At 38.0% G+C, this 16,438-nt stretch overlaps 3 protein-coding genes across 3 annotated transcripts; 2 read left to right on the top strand and 1 right to left on the bottom strand.

The window, feature by feature from the left end:
- Nucleotides 1-5,277: 5,277 nt before the first annotated feature.
- Nucleotides 5,278-6,180, top strand: LOC125676004 (uncharacterized). Its single transcript, XM_048913876.2, has one exon. The coding sequence runs from the start codon at nt 5,278-5,280 to the stop codon at nt 6,178-6,180; it is 903 nt and encodes a 300-aa protein (XP_048769833.2).
- Nucleotides 6,181-6,201: 21 nt separating this feature from the next.
- On the top strand, nt 6,202-6,750 carry LOC130052845 (uncharacterized). The gene has a single exon (XM_056158964.1). The coding sequence runs from the start codon at nt 6,202-6,204 to the stop codon at nt 6,748-6,750; it is 549 nt and encodes a 182-aa protein (XP_056014939.1).
- A 6,566-nt stretch (nt 6,751-13,316) lies between these two features.
- LOC125677107 (uncharacterized) lies at nt 13,317-16,051 on the bottom strand. The gene is made up of 2 exons (XM_048915081.2): nt 15,965-16,051; nt 13,317-15,567 (listed from the first exon to the last, which is right to left on the bottom strand). The coding sequence occupies exon 2, from the start codon at nt 15,527-15,529 to the stop codon at nt 13,871-13,873; it is 1,659 nt and encodes a 552-aa protein (XP_048771038.2). The 5' UTR covers nt 15,530-15,567; nt 15,965-16,051; the 3' UTR covers nt 13,317-13,870.
- Nucleotides 16,052-16,438: the final 387 nt, after the last annotated feature.

Genomic DNA, 16,438 nt, shown 5'->3' with positions numbered 1-16,438 from the left:
GCCTTAATTTGAAGCCCTTCATCAGTCTTGGTGGCGTCTCCATATGAGTGAAAAATTCTCCAGGGAGACGTTAAGCATGATACAAATAAAACAAAAAACAATTATTCCGCGCAATAATTCAATTGATGCGCGCATTAATTCAATGGATGAGAGTATATATTGATTTGATGCCCGCATCAATCGAATTATTGCATGCAATAATTGAATTTATATCTTCAAATAATAAATGATATGTTCGAATGTTTGCATTCGTGTTAATCTGGCGCTTCATAATTCATATAGATCAGTTCATGGAATTGACAGGTGAAAATGCCTGTCGAAGATAAGATCCTGGGTTAATGTCTCCAAGGTGTGAAGATATTCAAGGAGGGAAGAGTAGTGATCAGATGGGTTCGATCGCCAGTGACCACATAGCTCAGTTGGTAGATCACCTGAGTGGAGGTTAAGGGCGCCCAGGTTCGAGTCTTAGTTTGGTCCATCGCAGTGTAATGATTCCGGATATTTGAGGTACGACCATGCGGAGTTCTCAATTAGTCACTTTCCATCACGTGATCTAATTTGTGTATAAATACCGAGACTCCGCAGTCGTCTGTGTCATTCAGATAGAAGACCCAGCCAAGTTGAGAGGACGAAATTATGTGTACTAATAAAGTATTCATAGTAAACAATTCCTCGCCTGTTCTTACAGTTAGAGAGTGAATTTGGAAGGCCATGAGAAGTCTGGCCTGCCACGAATAGGTTGACCTCCAGTAAAGAGGCTAGCCATAGTTCGTTTTTGGTGTCGTCCGCATTGGCTGAACAGACCGTCGTCCAGGCCGCTATACTCATTGTCCGTCCTGAATAAGGCATCCTACAGTGAGTGTAGTGGTTGAAGGGCTACCACATATACTGTCCGTCCTGAATAAGGCGTCCTACAGTATATGGGGTAATCCGAGGGCGACTGGGCTCTAGATCTGCATTTTGTTAAGTTAGCACTACCAGTTATCGTTGCTTGCCTCTGATTGATATAGTGATTCTCTGTTTGATTATAATTTACCTAGATAAGGTTAGGACATATTTGTATATTTTGGCAGTCCACTAAAATCATATCAATTAGTTTAAATTAGCTATTGTTGAATACCCCAAACCCTGGAATTGACCAGGTACGATCCCGGAAGTTAATGTAAATACGTTACAGCAGTTTCTCTCTTCCTGTTAAAAACAATATTGAAAGGAGAATATTTGTTTTAATATTGAGCTGTCTGTGAAAACTGAAGATAAAAGCGATTTATCTTTGTCTTTAGCAGCTACAGCGTCTTTATTACACACATATATAATGGAAAGTTCAAACAATGGATGCTATTTGAAATTAGCAAGTAAGTCTCAAATTAAGAGTATCTATGACTTAATTAATGTTGGTATTTTTATGATCTAAGGTCACAAAAAATGCTCCTTTGATGAAATCTCGAATACTATCAAATCAGTTTAATTCGTGGGGGCCAATGTTCGTGGGTAAGCAAAATTTTGCTGGTTCCTGGGGACGTAATTTCGTGGGTAAGCGATACGATATCACTAAGAGAGATAACTCTGTTTGGTTTAAAGAATGTTCGAGGACACGTAAATTCGTGGGTAAGAGTGACTTGCGAAATTCACGAACATCAATCCCCCCACGAACAATGATGATTTCACACTATAAACTATTTAAACTATAGCTACGAACCTTCAAGGTAAAAACGTCACCGACATAAGGCTGTTTTCTATTTTGATTCTGGTTACAAAGTCAAACAATAACAACCGAAGGTGGTTTCTAATCCTAAATATCGATTACGTTGTGAGTTACAGCAATGGAACTTCAAATACAAAGTCTTTGTCACAGAAAAACGAGACTCTCGTATAGTACATACGTTAGTGTAACACAAAGGGAGAAAATGCAATGGACCAGACCTGGATTCAAACCAGGCTATTGGTATTTTACGGAACGGAATGAAACCGATTGTGGGGTACCTTAAGGGGAAATCGACTCTAAAAAGTAGAGGGTTTTAAAATGAAATACCGGACTTAAAATTTCTAGTTACATACATAATTGTGTATACTCATGTGGGCCTATGAAAAGTAGAAAGTTGTAAAATAAAATACCGGGCTTTAAGATTATACATGTAGATTTTATATACAATTGTATCCAATCATGTGAGTGTTAATATCTGTAGTTACTGTATAAACTATGTTTAATTTTTGATATGGCTTTATTACTGATATAAAATGCACATTTTCTGCGCTGGTTTCGTTCCGTTCCGCAAAATACCAATATCCGTGTGGATATTAGTATTTAATGGAACGGAACGAAACACATCGAAATTGAAGTGTTGTTCTACACATGCAAGTAATCTCTCAAGATTTCTCCACATATAATATATCATAGAATTTTTCTTACCTTTGGTAATTATATCATTCCCTGCCTCACGATATCTATGAAATTTGCTCGCAAATTGAAAGACAAAAATCCATGCGTTAGGTAAGATTTTGAATACTTGTGTTTCTTTGATATTATTATGGTTACTCACCAATCGGAACTCCTCGAATGTCTCGCGCACTCGACATAGATCTCGGATGTAATTACGATGGCATCCATGAGCGAATTTGATGCATTGTCAATTGTGACGTCACAGCAATGCATCAAATTCGCTCATGGATGGCATCGTATTACATCCGAGATCTATGTCGAGTGCGCGAGACATTCGAGGAGTTCCGATTGGGTTACTCTCTTCTAAATTAATGTCACATTGCTTTTCCGTTTCTGTTGAAGCGTTCTTTTTCGTCGGTTATTAGTTGATCACTCTGAAAGTACTTGGAGTTGTCAATGGGAAAATCAAAGGCTTGAAGGGCCACAATGGCGTCGTGCTAAGAAAGCAAAGATTATAATGAAACTATGTACTGTCCAGTTTATCAATGCTTCATCCCTTATTGTATGTACACAAAGTAGATATAGCTTTATATAAATCTCAATGGAGAGTCTTCTACCTTGTGAATATTTTGATGTCATTGACTACAGTCACACCTTGTTATTGCAAATTCAACAGGACTGAAATTAAATTTGAGATATCCAAGGATTTGCGATAACAAGGATAACACACACACAAAAAAGAAGTGGTTTGGACTGGCAACTCTATTTACATATTCCCGATAACGAAGATTAGCTGTACATGTATTAAAAACACACATACAGCTTTGAATTCAAGCAATACCAAGAATATTTATCCTTCATACAGGAATAATGCTTCTAATACATCTGTACAGTAGCTCTTTTCACAAAAAAATTCAATTACAGATATATTTTTTACAATTCCATTCATTTCTTCAGAATATTTTTCAAAGGATTATTTACAATATCTAATGTTATTAAATAATGACGATTTTTGTGATCAACCATTGCTCTCAATTATTCACACATCTTTGCTAGCCAAGGGAGTACTCTACAATCCTTGTCACAGATGTAATTCACAAAGAACTGAAAATTTGTGCATTAAGATATTTAGTGAAAAAGTCAACTGTTGTGAGAACTCTCCTTTTAATAGTTGTAAAGGGCAGCATTACATGTACTTGTTGATAACATAATAAAAACAAGAAATAAGTTTTAAACCAAAATTTTAATAAGAAATATGTGCAACAATGTAAACAACTATGGACCATTTGTAGTATCACTGCTAGCATCTCAAGAGATGAAAATCTAGTCAGATTTAAAAAAAAAATTGTTAATTCAGTAACTTTTACTTGAAAGCCTTATAATAATGAATGCTTCCGCGCTTAGTTTGTTTACAATAACATTAACACGTGCCACTGTTTATATACCGAGTTGACCAATGATTTGCAAACCTACAGATGCGTTAATACCCTACTGAGAATGCTACAGTCAAATAAACATTACCTACCCTAAAATATAATGACCATAAATAATCCGCGATACACTATTTCTCAGTTTAAATTTCGCCAACAGTACGCAATGTTTACAAACAAAACCCACGATATCTTTCGTCTAGAAACGCTATCATTTCAGACATCACGTGACTTTGCAAATGTAGTTCGCATTGAAATTGGAATTTTTATTTGATTTGTTTTTATTTTTTGTGAAAGTTTTTATATGTTAAAGTAAATCAATGTGATAATTTTCATTTGTTTCTCATTAACAACTTTAAAATGTCGTAAATCATTAAACAGTACAGATATTCATACGCCATTACAAAAAGCGCGGGATTTTTCCGCGGAAGCATCGATAGTCTAACACCTTCGGTCGCGTAAACTTTTCAGCTGATTCAGTCGTACACGCTGACTAGATGCCGTTCGAGCAAAGCTCGACGCCATAAAAACCCGGGATCAATGTACAATTTTCTGCAAAAATGATAGTGGCGAATAAAAACCTCACGAAAACAGGACTGGAAATTTGCCAGCAAGCATTATCTGGTTCCGTTCCGCTAAAACCAATATCCGTGTGGATATTAGTATTTAGCAGAACGGAATGAAACATCGAATTTGAAGCGTTATTCTACACCTGCAAGTAGTCTGTTGTTATTCAATTATTCTCATTTATTTTCATCGTATCTTTAGACACCGAATTCTCTCTCTTCTTTGGGGGACGCTTTTCTTAAATTTTCCAAATTATTTCAACATTGTTTTCCCCTGTTTCTGTTAAAGCTCTCCGTTTATTAGTTGATTAATCTGAAAGTAAGAGGAGTTGTTAATTTAAATAAGAAATCGGGGCCAGTGTACAATTTTCTGAATAAATCATAGTAGTAAATAAAACTCCCATTAAAAGGGACTAGAAATTTGTGAGGTTATTATGAAGTTGAAATAGTAGCTAACATCTGATTCCGTTCCGCTAAATACTAATATCCGTGTAGATATTAGTATTTAGCAGAACGGAACGAAACACATCGAAATTGAAGCGTTATTCTACATCTGCAAGTAGTCTGTTGTTATTCAATTATTTTCATTTAAATTAATCGTATGTTAAGACACCGAATTCTCTCTGTTCTTTGGTTGGGAAGTGTGGGGGGTTCGTAAATTTTGTTGTTTTTGCAACAAGGGTTTGCCCCGTTTCTGTTGAAGCTTTCCTTTTCTTCCGTTTATTAGGTGGTTAATCTGATAGATTCTTCTACACAGTTTCCAATAGTAGAACCAGATAATGATCGAGAAATTCGACCAACTGATAGACCTGTCATCTGTGTACAAACTGATGTTACTATTACGACATCTAACCTCATCACCAAGAAATTTTATCATTTCGGTGATTGGAGAAAACTCATCATGGGTATTGCCTATCTCAACCAATTTTGTCACAAGTTTAAAGCTCGCCATGACAAGAATCCTATGCTACCTACCCATTGTGATGAAATACGTGAAGCAGAGATATTTGTCTTGAAACAGACTCAACAAGAAAATTTCTACAAGGAAATTAACAGTTTAAAGGCAGGACGACCTTTGGCCAAGGACAGTTGTATCGCAACACTTTCGCCATTCTTGGATGAAAACCAACTTTTGCGTGTTGGTGGAAGAATAAACAAAGCTGCTGGAAATCTCTCTTCAAAGGAAATTAATCCAATTATTCTTCCAAAGCGCAACCACATCTCTATCCTTTTGATACCTCATTTTCATGAGCGAGTAAAGCATCAAGGGAGGTTATTCACAGAAGGTGCACTTCGCACAGCTGGATTTTGGATCCTTGGAGGCAAACGTATGATATCATCCATTATACATAACTGCGTAACTTGTCGAAAACTTCGTCGCAACCTTGAAACACAGATGATGGCAGATGTCCCAGAGGACAGGATAACACCAGGCCCACCTTTCACATCGGTTGGAGTAGATGTATTTGGCTCGTGGGAAGTTTCTACTCGCAGAACTAGAGGAGGAGCAGCAAACAGCAAACGATGGGGACTGATGTTTACATGTCTTACATCTAGAGCAGCTCACATTGAAGTTATTGAAGAGATGTCGAGCTCTTCATTTATAAATGCGCTGCGTAGATTTCTGTCACTTCGTGGTCCTGTGAAAATAATACGATCTGACTGCGGCACCAATTTCATTGGAGCTGCTGAGGAGATGAAGGTGAACACCATTAAAGTGGAAGAAGGACCAATTCAACAGTTCCTAGACAAATCTTGCATCACCTGGATTTTCAATGTACCACATTCCTCCCATATGGGTTGAGTCTGGGAGCGAGTTATTGGAATGACAAGGAAAATCCTCAACTCGATGCTCTTAGAATCCTGTGGAAAACCTCTAACACATGAGACCCTAGCAACGTTCTTATGTGAAGTTTGTGCCATCATAAACTCTCGTCCTATCGCACCAATATCTTCAGATCCAGATGAACCGATGATTCTTACTCCATCTATGATTCTCACTGGAAACGTTCATTTCCTTCCAGTTGTGTCCGATTCACTTAGTCAACAAGATGTTTTTCGAGCACAGTGGAAACGCGTACAAGTACTAGCAGACATTTTTTGGAATCAGTGGCGTAAACAGTATCTTGCTATTCTACAGAGCAGACGCAAGTGGAAATGGAGAACAAGAAACATTAAAGTAAACGATGTGGTACTATTAAAAGATTCTGCTGAAAACCGAATCAACTGGCCAATGGGTATTATCGATCGTGTATTTCCGAGTGATGACGGAATGGTGAGAAAGGTTGTTGTGCGAACAATTCAAGCTGACAAACCAACATTCTACATCAGACCCATTCATGAACTTGTGTTGTTGATTGACAGGGAACAGTGACTTATGGACTATGATGTGCATTTTTCTGATACTTATATGCTTAATATACCAAGTGAGAGCCTACATGTATTATTTATCAGTTTTTATTATTTGTATCCAACGTTGTGGTATTGAGTGGCATCTTATAGATGCCAGGCGGGGAGTGTGATGGAACCTAGAGTTATCTTTCTTTGCCCTTGTTATTTTCATTTTGATAATTCAGAGTTCTCTCTCCTTTGCGGAACTCTTCATTTTTAAGTCATGTTTACAGCGCGTGGTGCCCCATCGCATGCTACACACGCCAGTAGACTTTCTCATGTTTCCATCCCTGTCCCCTCAAATTGTAAGTATTATTATGTATTTACATAATATATTGGATATTCTATCTATGTGGTATTTAAGTTATGCCATGTTTATAAGCTATATTTCATGCACCCAAGCATTTATAATCTAGATTGTACAATGTTGTAAGTCGCCATGTTTTCTCGTGTTATCCATTTTATAAATCAAAACATGGTTTACTCTATTTTTGTATAACTTTATTATTTGATTAACTTTAATACATAACTCTTAAGTTAAATTGTAAATTCTACATTTCTAGTTTGGTTTATTATCCTATTTAGACCCGACACGTTAATTTCTGTCAGGTTACAGTTTTCAGACTGGGTGCATATTTTTTGGTATGTTGTCATGTCATATCATTACAAGTATTTTTCTTGTGTTGATTATATATGTATGCATCATGTTTGCAGGTATCTATGTTTGTTATATATATATATGCTATTTTCTTTCATGTCATATTTATGTGTTATTTGTACTTGTTTCAGCACTTTACCACACGACTACACACACACATACCCACAGCTTACAATAAAGGACTAAGCCAAATGTTGTTGTGTACTTGGTTATGCTAGCTGTTTTCCAAACAGCATAACATCTGTAGACGTGCTTAGCACACAGGGTCGTAGCAATGACGGTTCTTTATTGTGCTAACGCCTGTGCAGCGATACGGAATATCTGTTTTAAGGTCATTACGGAAAGACCCGTGATTCTCACTTTTAAATGCCGAGTGTTTGGCAAAGGAGCAATCACTGTCTTTGTTTATGTCTTAGGTTTGATGCGGCAATGACAGTAACGGTTCTCGAACTCACGACCTCTCGCCCACAAACCAAGCGATATAATACTGAACTACCGCGATCAGGTCCATGCAGGACTAGTTATTTTTGAAAATACGTAGCTAACTCTAGTAATGGCGAATCCCCCCGCCCCCCTGATAATTTAAAAAAAATAGAACTGTTCAGAAAACCATGCACATTTTTATTTTGGCAGAATTCAGTAGATTCGGGGGACTTAATTCGGCCCTTGGGTCCCCACCAATTGTTAACATCGAGTTTGGTTTGTTACAACTATTCAATGGATTAATCTTAAGTTATCGTTTATCGAATTTGGTAATGCGCGAGATGTTGAAGAGGTAAAGTTCAGGAGCCATGTTTCTCAGGAATGTACCATATTTGCTAAGTGTAATGGCGTAACCCCACCCCCACCCCCACCCGCAATTAATTGATCGCTTTTATGCGTCTAATGTGATCAGCATATTCAAACTAGTCTCCTATTTAACCACGGGCTGATCTAGATAATTTTGAACGAAAGGATGCAGTAAACTGCTGGATGGCTGGAGTTAAGATTCCTAGTGAGTCCAGTGCAAAGCCTTGGTGGAGGGGGTTGCAGGGGGAGGGCGAAGTCAGTGGCGGATTTAAGAGGGGCGCAGCCGGCGACCCCTCCCCCCAAATTTTCAAATTTAAGGTAAATCTTGGTATCTTGTTTAAAAAAATATATTAAAAGATAAAAGAAGCAATAATTTCTTCCATTCCCGGAGAAATAAATGACAAAATCTTTTGATTTCTTGAATTACTTTATTGAGAGAACTTAATTTTTCCAGAAACCCTTAAAATTTGCGTCATTTTACTAATTTCACTTTATTAAAAATGAAATATTTCAAGCCTTGGCTTCGCCCTCTGGACCCCTACCAGAGTTTCGCCCTGGACCCACTTGGGCCGCCTCAAGGCGGCCCCCAGACCCCCTGCCTCATAAAGTGGCGCCCCCGTAACCACAATTCCTGGATCTGCCCCTGGAAGTCCCTTGGAACAAGTGCGTGCTGACAAAATAAAACGTACGTGCATGCTTTTTTCGACATCTATATATAAAATATCATATTTGTGAAGGGAAGGGGGGTGGAATCTCCCGGCGCAAGATTGCTCATTGCTAGCTACATGTATGTTCAACTAGTCCTTATATGGAGCTGATCGCGGTAGCTCAGTGATATACCCTTTGGTTCGTAACCGTGAGGTGGCATGTTCGTGTTCTACTCGTGTCATGGCTGCATCAAACCAGTCAATACTTTTCCATACGCATTGCTATCTAAAAGTGAGAATCACAGATCTTTCGGATAAAGTGACCTTAAAAGCAGACATTCCGTGTTGGGACAGGCGTTGGCACGTTAAAGAACCCCCACTGCTACGCCACTGTGCGCGTACATGTAGCATAGTAAGTCTATTTGTGGTACCTGCAGCTGGTGACGGCTAAATATAAGTGGGACCTAAACTAATGAAATCCTTCGTAACAATTCAAAATAAACAATCCCTCGTATGCAATGCAAATGAAAGATTTTGTAATGCAAATGGAAATTATACCATGCAAACAAAAAAAATATATAATACAAATGGAAAATATGCAATACAAATGGAAAATTATACAGTACAAATGGAAAATATGAAATACAAATGGAAAATTATACAATACAAATGGAAATTATACAATGCAAATGAAAAATATAAAATACAAATGGAAAATTATACAATACAAATGGAAAAGATCAAATATTGCAACGTTTGACATGCCATAGCTTTGACAGCTCTTGGCGCTTTGAGTTCGCGATCAAGAGATTTCATTTTACGGGAAGCACATGCCAGGAATACATGTAACCATCATATCAGTTCACAAACACGAGATATATTGCAGAGTTGCTGAAAATTGTACACAACTCGCGGCGCTTTAAACTCTCATTCCAGAAATATCATTTTTGGGGAGGCATGTCAGAGGGTCACTTGTAGTCTACATAAAAAATTCAGCCCAATATGTCGACAAACACCAGAGATATGAGTGCGGACAGACAAAATAAAGAAACCAAGTGAAACCACCCTCCCACATATAAGAGGGGGTACAATGAAATATCTTCTGTGTAATCTATCCTAAAAACGTCAATGAAATATTGGCGGGCGACGATTTAGGATGGGCGACGATTTGGGGTGTACTATAGTACTAATGATAGTGCAATATTGTCCCAAATCGCATGGGGCGACGATTTAGGGTGTAACAAGCTACATGAATTTGTAGCGAAGGTCTGGCGTTGGCAGCCTGGTGGATATATACAATATATATATATACATATATATATATATATATATGCAAGGTGAAGATAACGAACAGTGATCAATCTCATAACTCCTACAAGCAATACAAAATAGATAGTTGGGCAAACACGGACCCCTGAACACACCAGAGGTGAGATCAGGTGCCTAGGAGGAGTAAGCATCCCCTGTTGACCGGTCACACCCGCCGTGAGCCCCATATCCTGATCAGGTAAACGGAGTTATCCGCAGTCAAAATCAGTGTGCCAAGAACGGCTTAACAATCGGTATGAAACACGTCAGACAGCATTTGACCCAATGCGAGGTTGTATTGACGAACTAGATCGTTATAACGACCACAGAATTTGCGAAATGCTGACTTCAATCGAGACTGTTGAAATCCCTGTACCATCAACTTGTTTGTCAGTAGCTTACCTCGATTTAAAAACTGATTATACCCAGAACAAGCTCTTGCATATCGAATAAGTTGAGAGATATAAACACCATATGCAGGTGATAATGGAATATTGCTACATAAATGTGGGAAGTTGACGATGGAGAAGCTGGAATCATCCCGTTTGTCATACAGTTGAGTTGTTAGTTTGCCGTTAATGTCTACTTTCAATAAAATATCTAAGTATGAAACAGAAGTGGACGACTCTGTGGTGTCCTTTATTTCCAGCTCATAGGGATATATCAAATCGACATATGAATGAAAGCTATCATTGTTAATAGACAAAACGTCATCGATATATCTAAAAGTCGAATTGAAGGTCACAGCGAGAGATTTTTTCTTCTCACGTAGAAGTTTTTGAATAAATTCTGCTTCATATGAATATAAAAACAGGTCAGCTAACAAAGGAGCACAATTCGTGCCCATGGGAATTCCAACAGACTGTTGGAAGACCTGATCACCAAAGACCACGAAGATATTGTCAATGAGGAACTCTAGCATATTTTTTATTTCAACTTCAGAGTACTTGTGCGTGGAATTAAAATGGTGTTTAACAAAGTAAGTTTTTGAATGACTGATCACTAGATATGAATATTTCCGTTTTCCATTTTTGTTGAAGAAGCAACTGTCTATGATGTCAAAAAGTCTAGTCTTTAATTTATCGTGAGCAATGGTTGTGTATAGTGTTGAAAAGTCATAGGTTTTAATGCTATTGATTTGGGAAAAATTCTGTGATTTCAAGTTTACTAAAAGTTCTTTAGAATTTTTTTAGAATCCACATTTGATTAACACCACTTCTGGCATATGTAGTCGCACAGTAAGTTTGAAGTTTCTCCTTCACAGCTGTTAACATTTTCGTGAGGATCAAAGATAGGGGCTTGGTAGAGCACATACTGGATCCAGCAATGTATCTTTGTTTGTAAGGGTTTTTATGTAGTTTAGGAATCCAGTATAGGTACGGTAACTCATATTCATTCGACCCATTGACTGGAATATTAAATGTGTCTAAAACTGAAGCATGGTTTTGAAGAATGTCGTCTTTTGAAAGGGCAGTTGGAGTATAAGTATGATTACCAAAAGTGGAATTAATGCCAAGTTCGTTTAAAATACAGTTGTAATAATGAGCCTTACAAACAAAGACAATGTTGTTACTAGCTTTGTCAGCTGGAACCAAAACATATTCCTCATGTAACCTATCTAATTCTTTTATCACTTCTGGTTTACTAAACACAGAAGGATAGATGGTACGTACTTTTGTTTTCATGTGTCTAATGCGGGATTTTAATATCCCTCTTATGCTTTTAACCCATTCTGACAATGTATCAAGTTCTTCTTTTTCATATTTAGCCCATCGTCTGGCATAATCTTCGACAGAACTGATAATAGAGATGAAGTTCTGTCGCCAATTAAAAGACCGAGGTTCTCTGTATTTAGGACCTTTAAGAATAAGTTATTTGAGGTCCTCATTTTCAACTATATTAACATCACCAGTAATGACATGTCCAGCTGGACTGTAGTTGAAAGAAGATGAAGAACAAGAACATGTTGGTGGATTACGTATAAGATGGTTTATATCTAAGCACTGCAAAGTTTGTTTATAATTAAAAAGTTTGGATGCAATAGTAGAAGTATAGCTGTAGGAAATACAGGGTGTAGACTTGAACTTGAAATAAGTTGGAATACACGACTGAACCATTTTATGACGAAGAATGTTGCTTATGTTGACGGCATCTATTCCTTTGTTTGTAAATTTGAGCTTAAAGACCCAATTTTAAGTTGACACCCCCAAATTGTAAGCTGCCTGCCAATCAAACATTTAACAATAGATCTCAGGTGGAGTGACATCTGCAGACACTGTGGTCTGGGGCTACCCCAGAGAGGTGTTTTGATAAGAATAACAGCCAGTATCTACAGACATTCTTTAGATCTTGAGAAAGCCCAGTATACCTGAGTTTTGATAGCAATGACCTGTCCACATCTGCTATTTTCTTGTAATTCAATTGTTTTTAAAAGGCCCCTGAACAATGCAGTTTCAATGTAATTGTAATTTCCCCCCTCTAAATACCTGTATATGTATTATAAATTACACAATCAAAAACCAAACAATAATTTACACAATAATTTCTAAAACTTGTAACCTATTGAAATAATTTGTCATCAATTTATGATACCTCTATATTATAACAGAAATTATTCATTGAGTCAATGACAGAGAGAGAAAAAGAGGGGGTGGGTGTAGAATGTGTGTCAGCTACCCTTAGGATTAATACAACCATTATTCAAACACTATGACCAAAGAAACTCTGCAGAGGTCCCTGAGACAGGTCCTGTGTATATCAAAACTATATAATAAAAAAAAGCATGGACAGGTAGATTTCTACCATGTTCTGTCTCTGTATATTTCTTTGAGTGCCATGGGATATGGCAATTAACACCTTGGTAGACCCTGGCCACTCCAGGTAAATAATATCTGTTTAGATTAGGCTCCGCCTACATTTTCACTGACCGTACGGTCATGAGATGGGTTTTTAAGGAACTGACGGCATGATTTGGAAGGAATATCATCCATGGTCCGTGCTGGTTTATAGAGCCTGTGGTAGGCAACATCCATAATCATAGAGTTAAGTCTATATTCAGGTGTTGAAAAATCCAAGTATAGACTACCCATAGCTTCTTCAAATATATATATAGGTAAAATATTAAATAAAATATGACAACACGTTGTAAAACGTAAGCGCTTTCATTTTTAAAAAATCTTCAGACGTTTTACATAATTATTATGTTGTTATGACTATGACAATATAATGACGTCACAATGCAATTGATAACTGGTGTCGTAACATACATGTACAATCAATCACTTTGTTACTATGGTTACACAATATATTATGAATATTGTACTGATTATACTTTGTTACTATGGTGACATAAAACACTTCACATTGTGAATTATGTCAGGTTTACTGAATTAGATAATGATGGAATCTTGTCACAGAAATCACATCACAGCCACTTCTGAAATTTAACACAGAAAATCCATCACAACCACTTCTGAAATTTAACACAAAAATCACATCACAACCACTTCTGTAATTTAATACGGAATTCACATCACAGCCACTTCTGTAATTTAACACGGTGTGTTAAACACCATGTGTTTACTTGTAATTAATAGATTTTTAATGAACAATGTTTATGTTTGTAATTAATAAGTTTGTAATGAATACGGTGTTGAGAGATGTAATTAACACTGTGTGGAGATATGTAATTTACCATGTATTTACAGATATTGGATTTTCTTCACTTTAGCAGTGTCACGCTCGGCCACAAAGAGGTTGTCTCTGATGTCCACACATAAATCCCATGGACGGTGTAAACCACAGTTCTGAATGTAACGGAGGAACTGTCCGTCCTGATCTAGGATATGGATACGGTGATTGTAACAGTCTGCTGTCAGGATTTGACCCTGGCTGTCTGTAGTGATGCCGACTGGATTAAATGATTGCTTGGTACTAGAGGGATGACCAGTGTACCTAAATCGGCGTTGTCCTGACTGATTGACCACCACTACTGCTCTAGCTGACCGGTCAGCCACACAGATATCCAGGTTCATGTTCTCACTGATGTATTTGGTGCCATAAGATGAATAGAGAGGACGACCTTGATAATCAAACTGAATGGTTTGTGTCTCTGTGGAGCCAGAATAACGCACAACTTTGGCTTGTTTTCCATCATCACTGTACATGGTAATCAGGAGATGACCAGAAATGGTACTGCAGACATAGAGAGGTGTCCACCCCTGTAGGGTGATGATGGTCTGTATCTGTTTATTCTTCACTAGGTTTACAGTTTTATTATAATCATCAGTATAAACAAGATCCCTGTCCCGTGTCACTGCTATGTCCACTGGTCTGTTCCCTGATTCGGTTTGTATTGATGTCAGCAGTTTACCCTGAGGGTTGAACAGCTTCATGAGTTCGTGATACCCACGTGTCCAGACTTCTTCGTCGCTGAGACAGCTAACACTGCGTAGTCTATTATACCCAGTGTTTATGGTGGCGGTGAGTCGCGGTTCATCAAGCAGTGGTTTGACTGGAGACGATACAGCTTCTGGTGACTTCATTGTCTCGCCGTGTTCTATGTTAATGGATAATGATGATCGAGAACCAAACATTTCGTTCAGCTGTTCTGTGTTTATTTTCCGAGGAGAGAAACTCGGTAATGTAACTTGTGTTTTTGGAGGTAATCTTCTAAACTCGGCATTCCTAGATTTGTACGTAGATGTTAGGGAGACGTCATTGGTGTCCAGTATTTTCCTCAAGTCCTGAATCATCTGTCTGAGTTCGGTAATTCTGAGTGTGATTTCATCTCTGTTTTTATCTAAGGCAGCAATGTGTTTGTTTTTCATCTCCGCAATGTCCGATTTACGTTGGTTGACAATGGCGGAGATCTCTCGGTGCCAGATTTCTCCTTGTTGGTCGGCAGCTGTTGTCAGTTTCCCGTAATTCGTTTCTAACTCAGTTTTCTCGGTTTGGATATCGGAGCCCATTTCCTTATATCGGGGAAAAATTCTGGTCTCGAGTTCTTTTAAATCTTTTCGTAAACTTTGTGTTTTAGAACTGAGTTTTTTCAGAATATCACATAAATTGTGCCCTCTATGTTTATTTAATACGCAGGTAGAACAGACAGGAATGTCACATTTCTCACAGAAAAGTTCACAGTGTTTTTCAGCGTGATCTGGACATTTTGGGTAGTTAGGGGTAGACTTCCTGTGTTTATAGGGTACGACTTTGTGTCTTTTAGACGAATCGGAGAGATGATCCCCAACGCAGGCCTTACATAGGTTTATATGACAAAGTTCGCAGTGACTCTGTAAGGGGACATTTTCACAGAGGTCACATAGTAGGACGTCCTGGGCACTGCGCCTGAGGTGAAGCATTTCTGGGGTTGGTGTTACTTAAATGTCATTAGTCCACACTATCAATAAAAGAAATAAACGTTGACTTTCAGGATCAGTTTTGAAAAGTCGGACATGAAATAAACTTTGTAAATAAATCCCATAATGTGAAATTCATGTTACGTGCAACATGTTAAAACAATCGACAAGCATAATAAACACCACAATGTAAAGCCAGGATAATTAATTTTAGATGAATGTATAATACCCGTGTGTGTGTTTGTGTGTGTGCGTGTGCACTACGAAGATACTCCCTTCACAACCCTGCAAATATACACGCGCTTGTTGGCATGCATACGCCCACATTTTCAATTTCATAAAATCCAGTGACCAGTTCCAGTAATGATTTGGAGCAACCAAACAATGCTTTATACATTTACAACAATTGGCTGCGATGTGTATATGATTCTGTCTTACCTCTAAAAATCCTCCACGTTCTTTCGACCCTTAGTCTAGTCCTGTGAGTTAAACACCTGTACCTGGCGAGGTCTGTCCCAAATACACTATCTATATATTATCTTTAACCCAGGTAGTGGTATCACTAGATACAACTTCTAACATTACAATGAAAAGGTGAGATAACGAACCGCGATCGATCGCAAAACTACTATAAAAAGTACGAAATTAAGAGTGGGGCACACACGGACCCCTGGACATACCAGAGGTGGGATCAAATGTTTAGGAGGAGTAAGCATCCCCTGCCGACCGGCCACACCCGCCACGAGCCCTATATCTCCATAGGGTAAACGGTGTAATCCGAAGTTAAAATCAATGTGCCAAGAACGGCATCAGTGGGTATGAAACATGTCAAAAAGCAGTATGTCAATTCATTGTAGAAAATCAAGTTATTTTACAAGGTCAAGTTATTGTAGACGGTAGAGTTATTGAAGA

Source organism: Ostrea edulis, chromosome 3 (assembly GCF_947568905.1).
Source record: "Ostrea edulis chromosome 3, xbOstEdul1.1, whole genome shotgun sequence".
NCBI lineage: Eukaryota > Metazoa > Mollusca > Bivalvia > Ostreida > Ostreidae > Ostrea > Ostrea edulis.
This window is presented reverse-complemented; position numbering and strand designations above follow the sequence as displayed.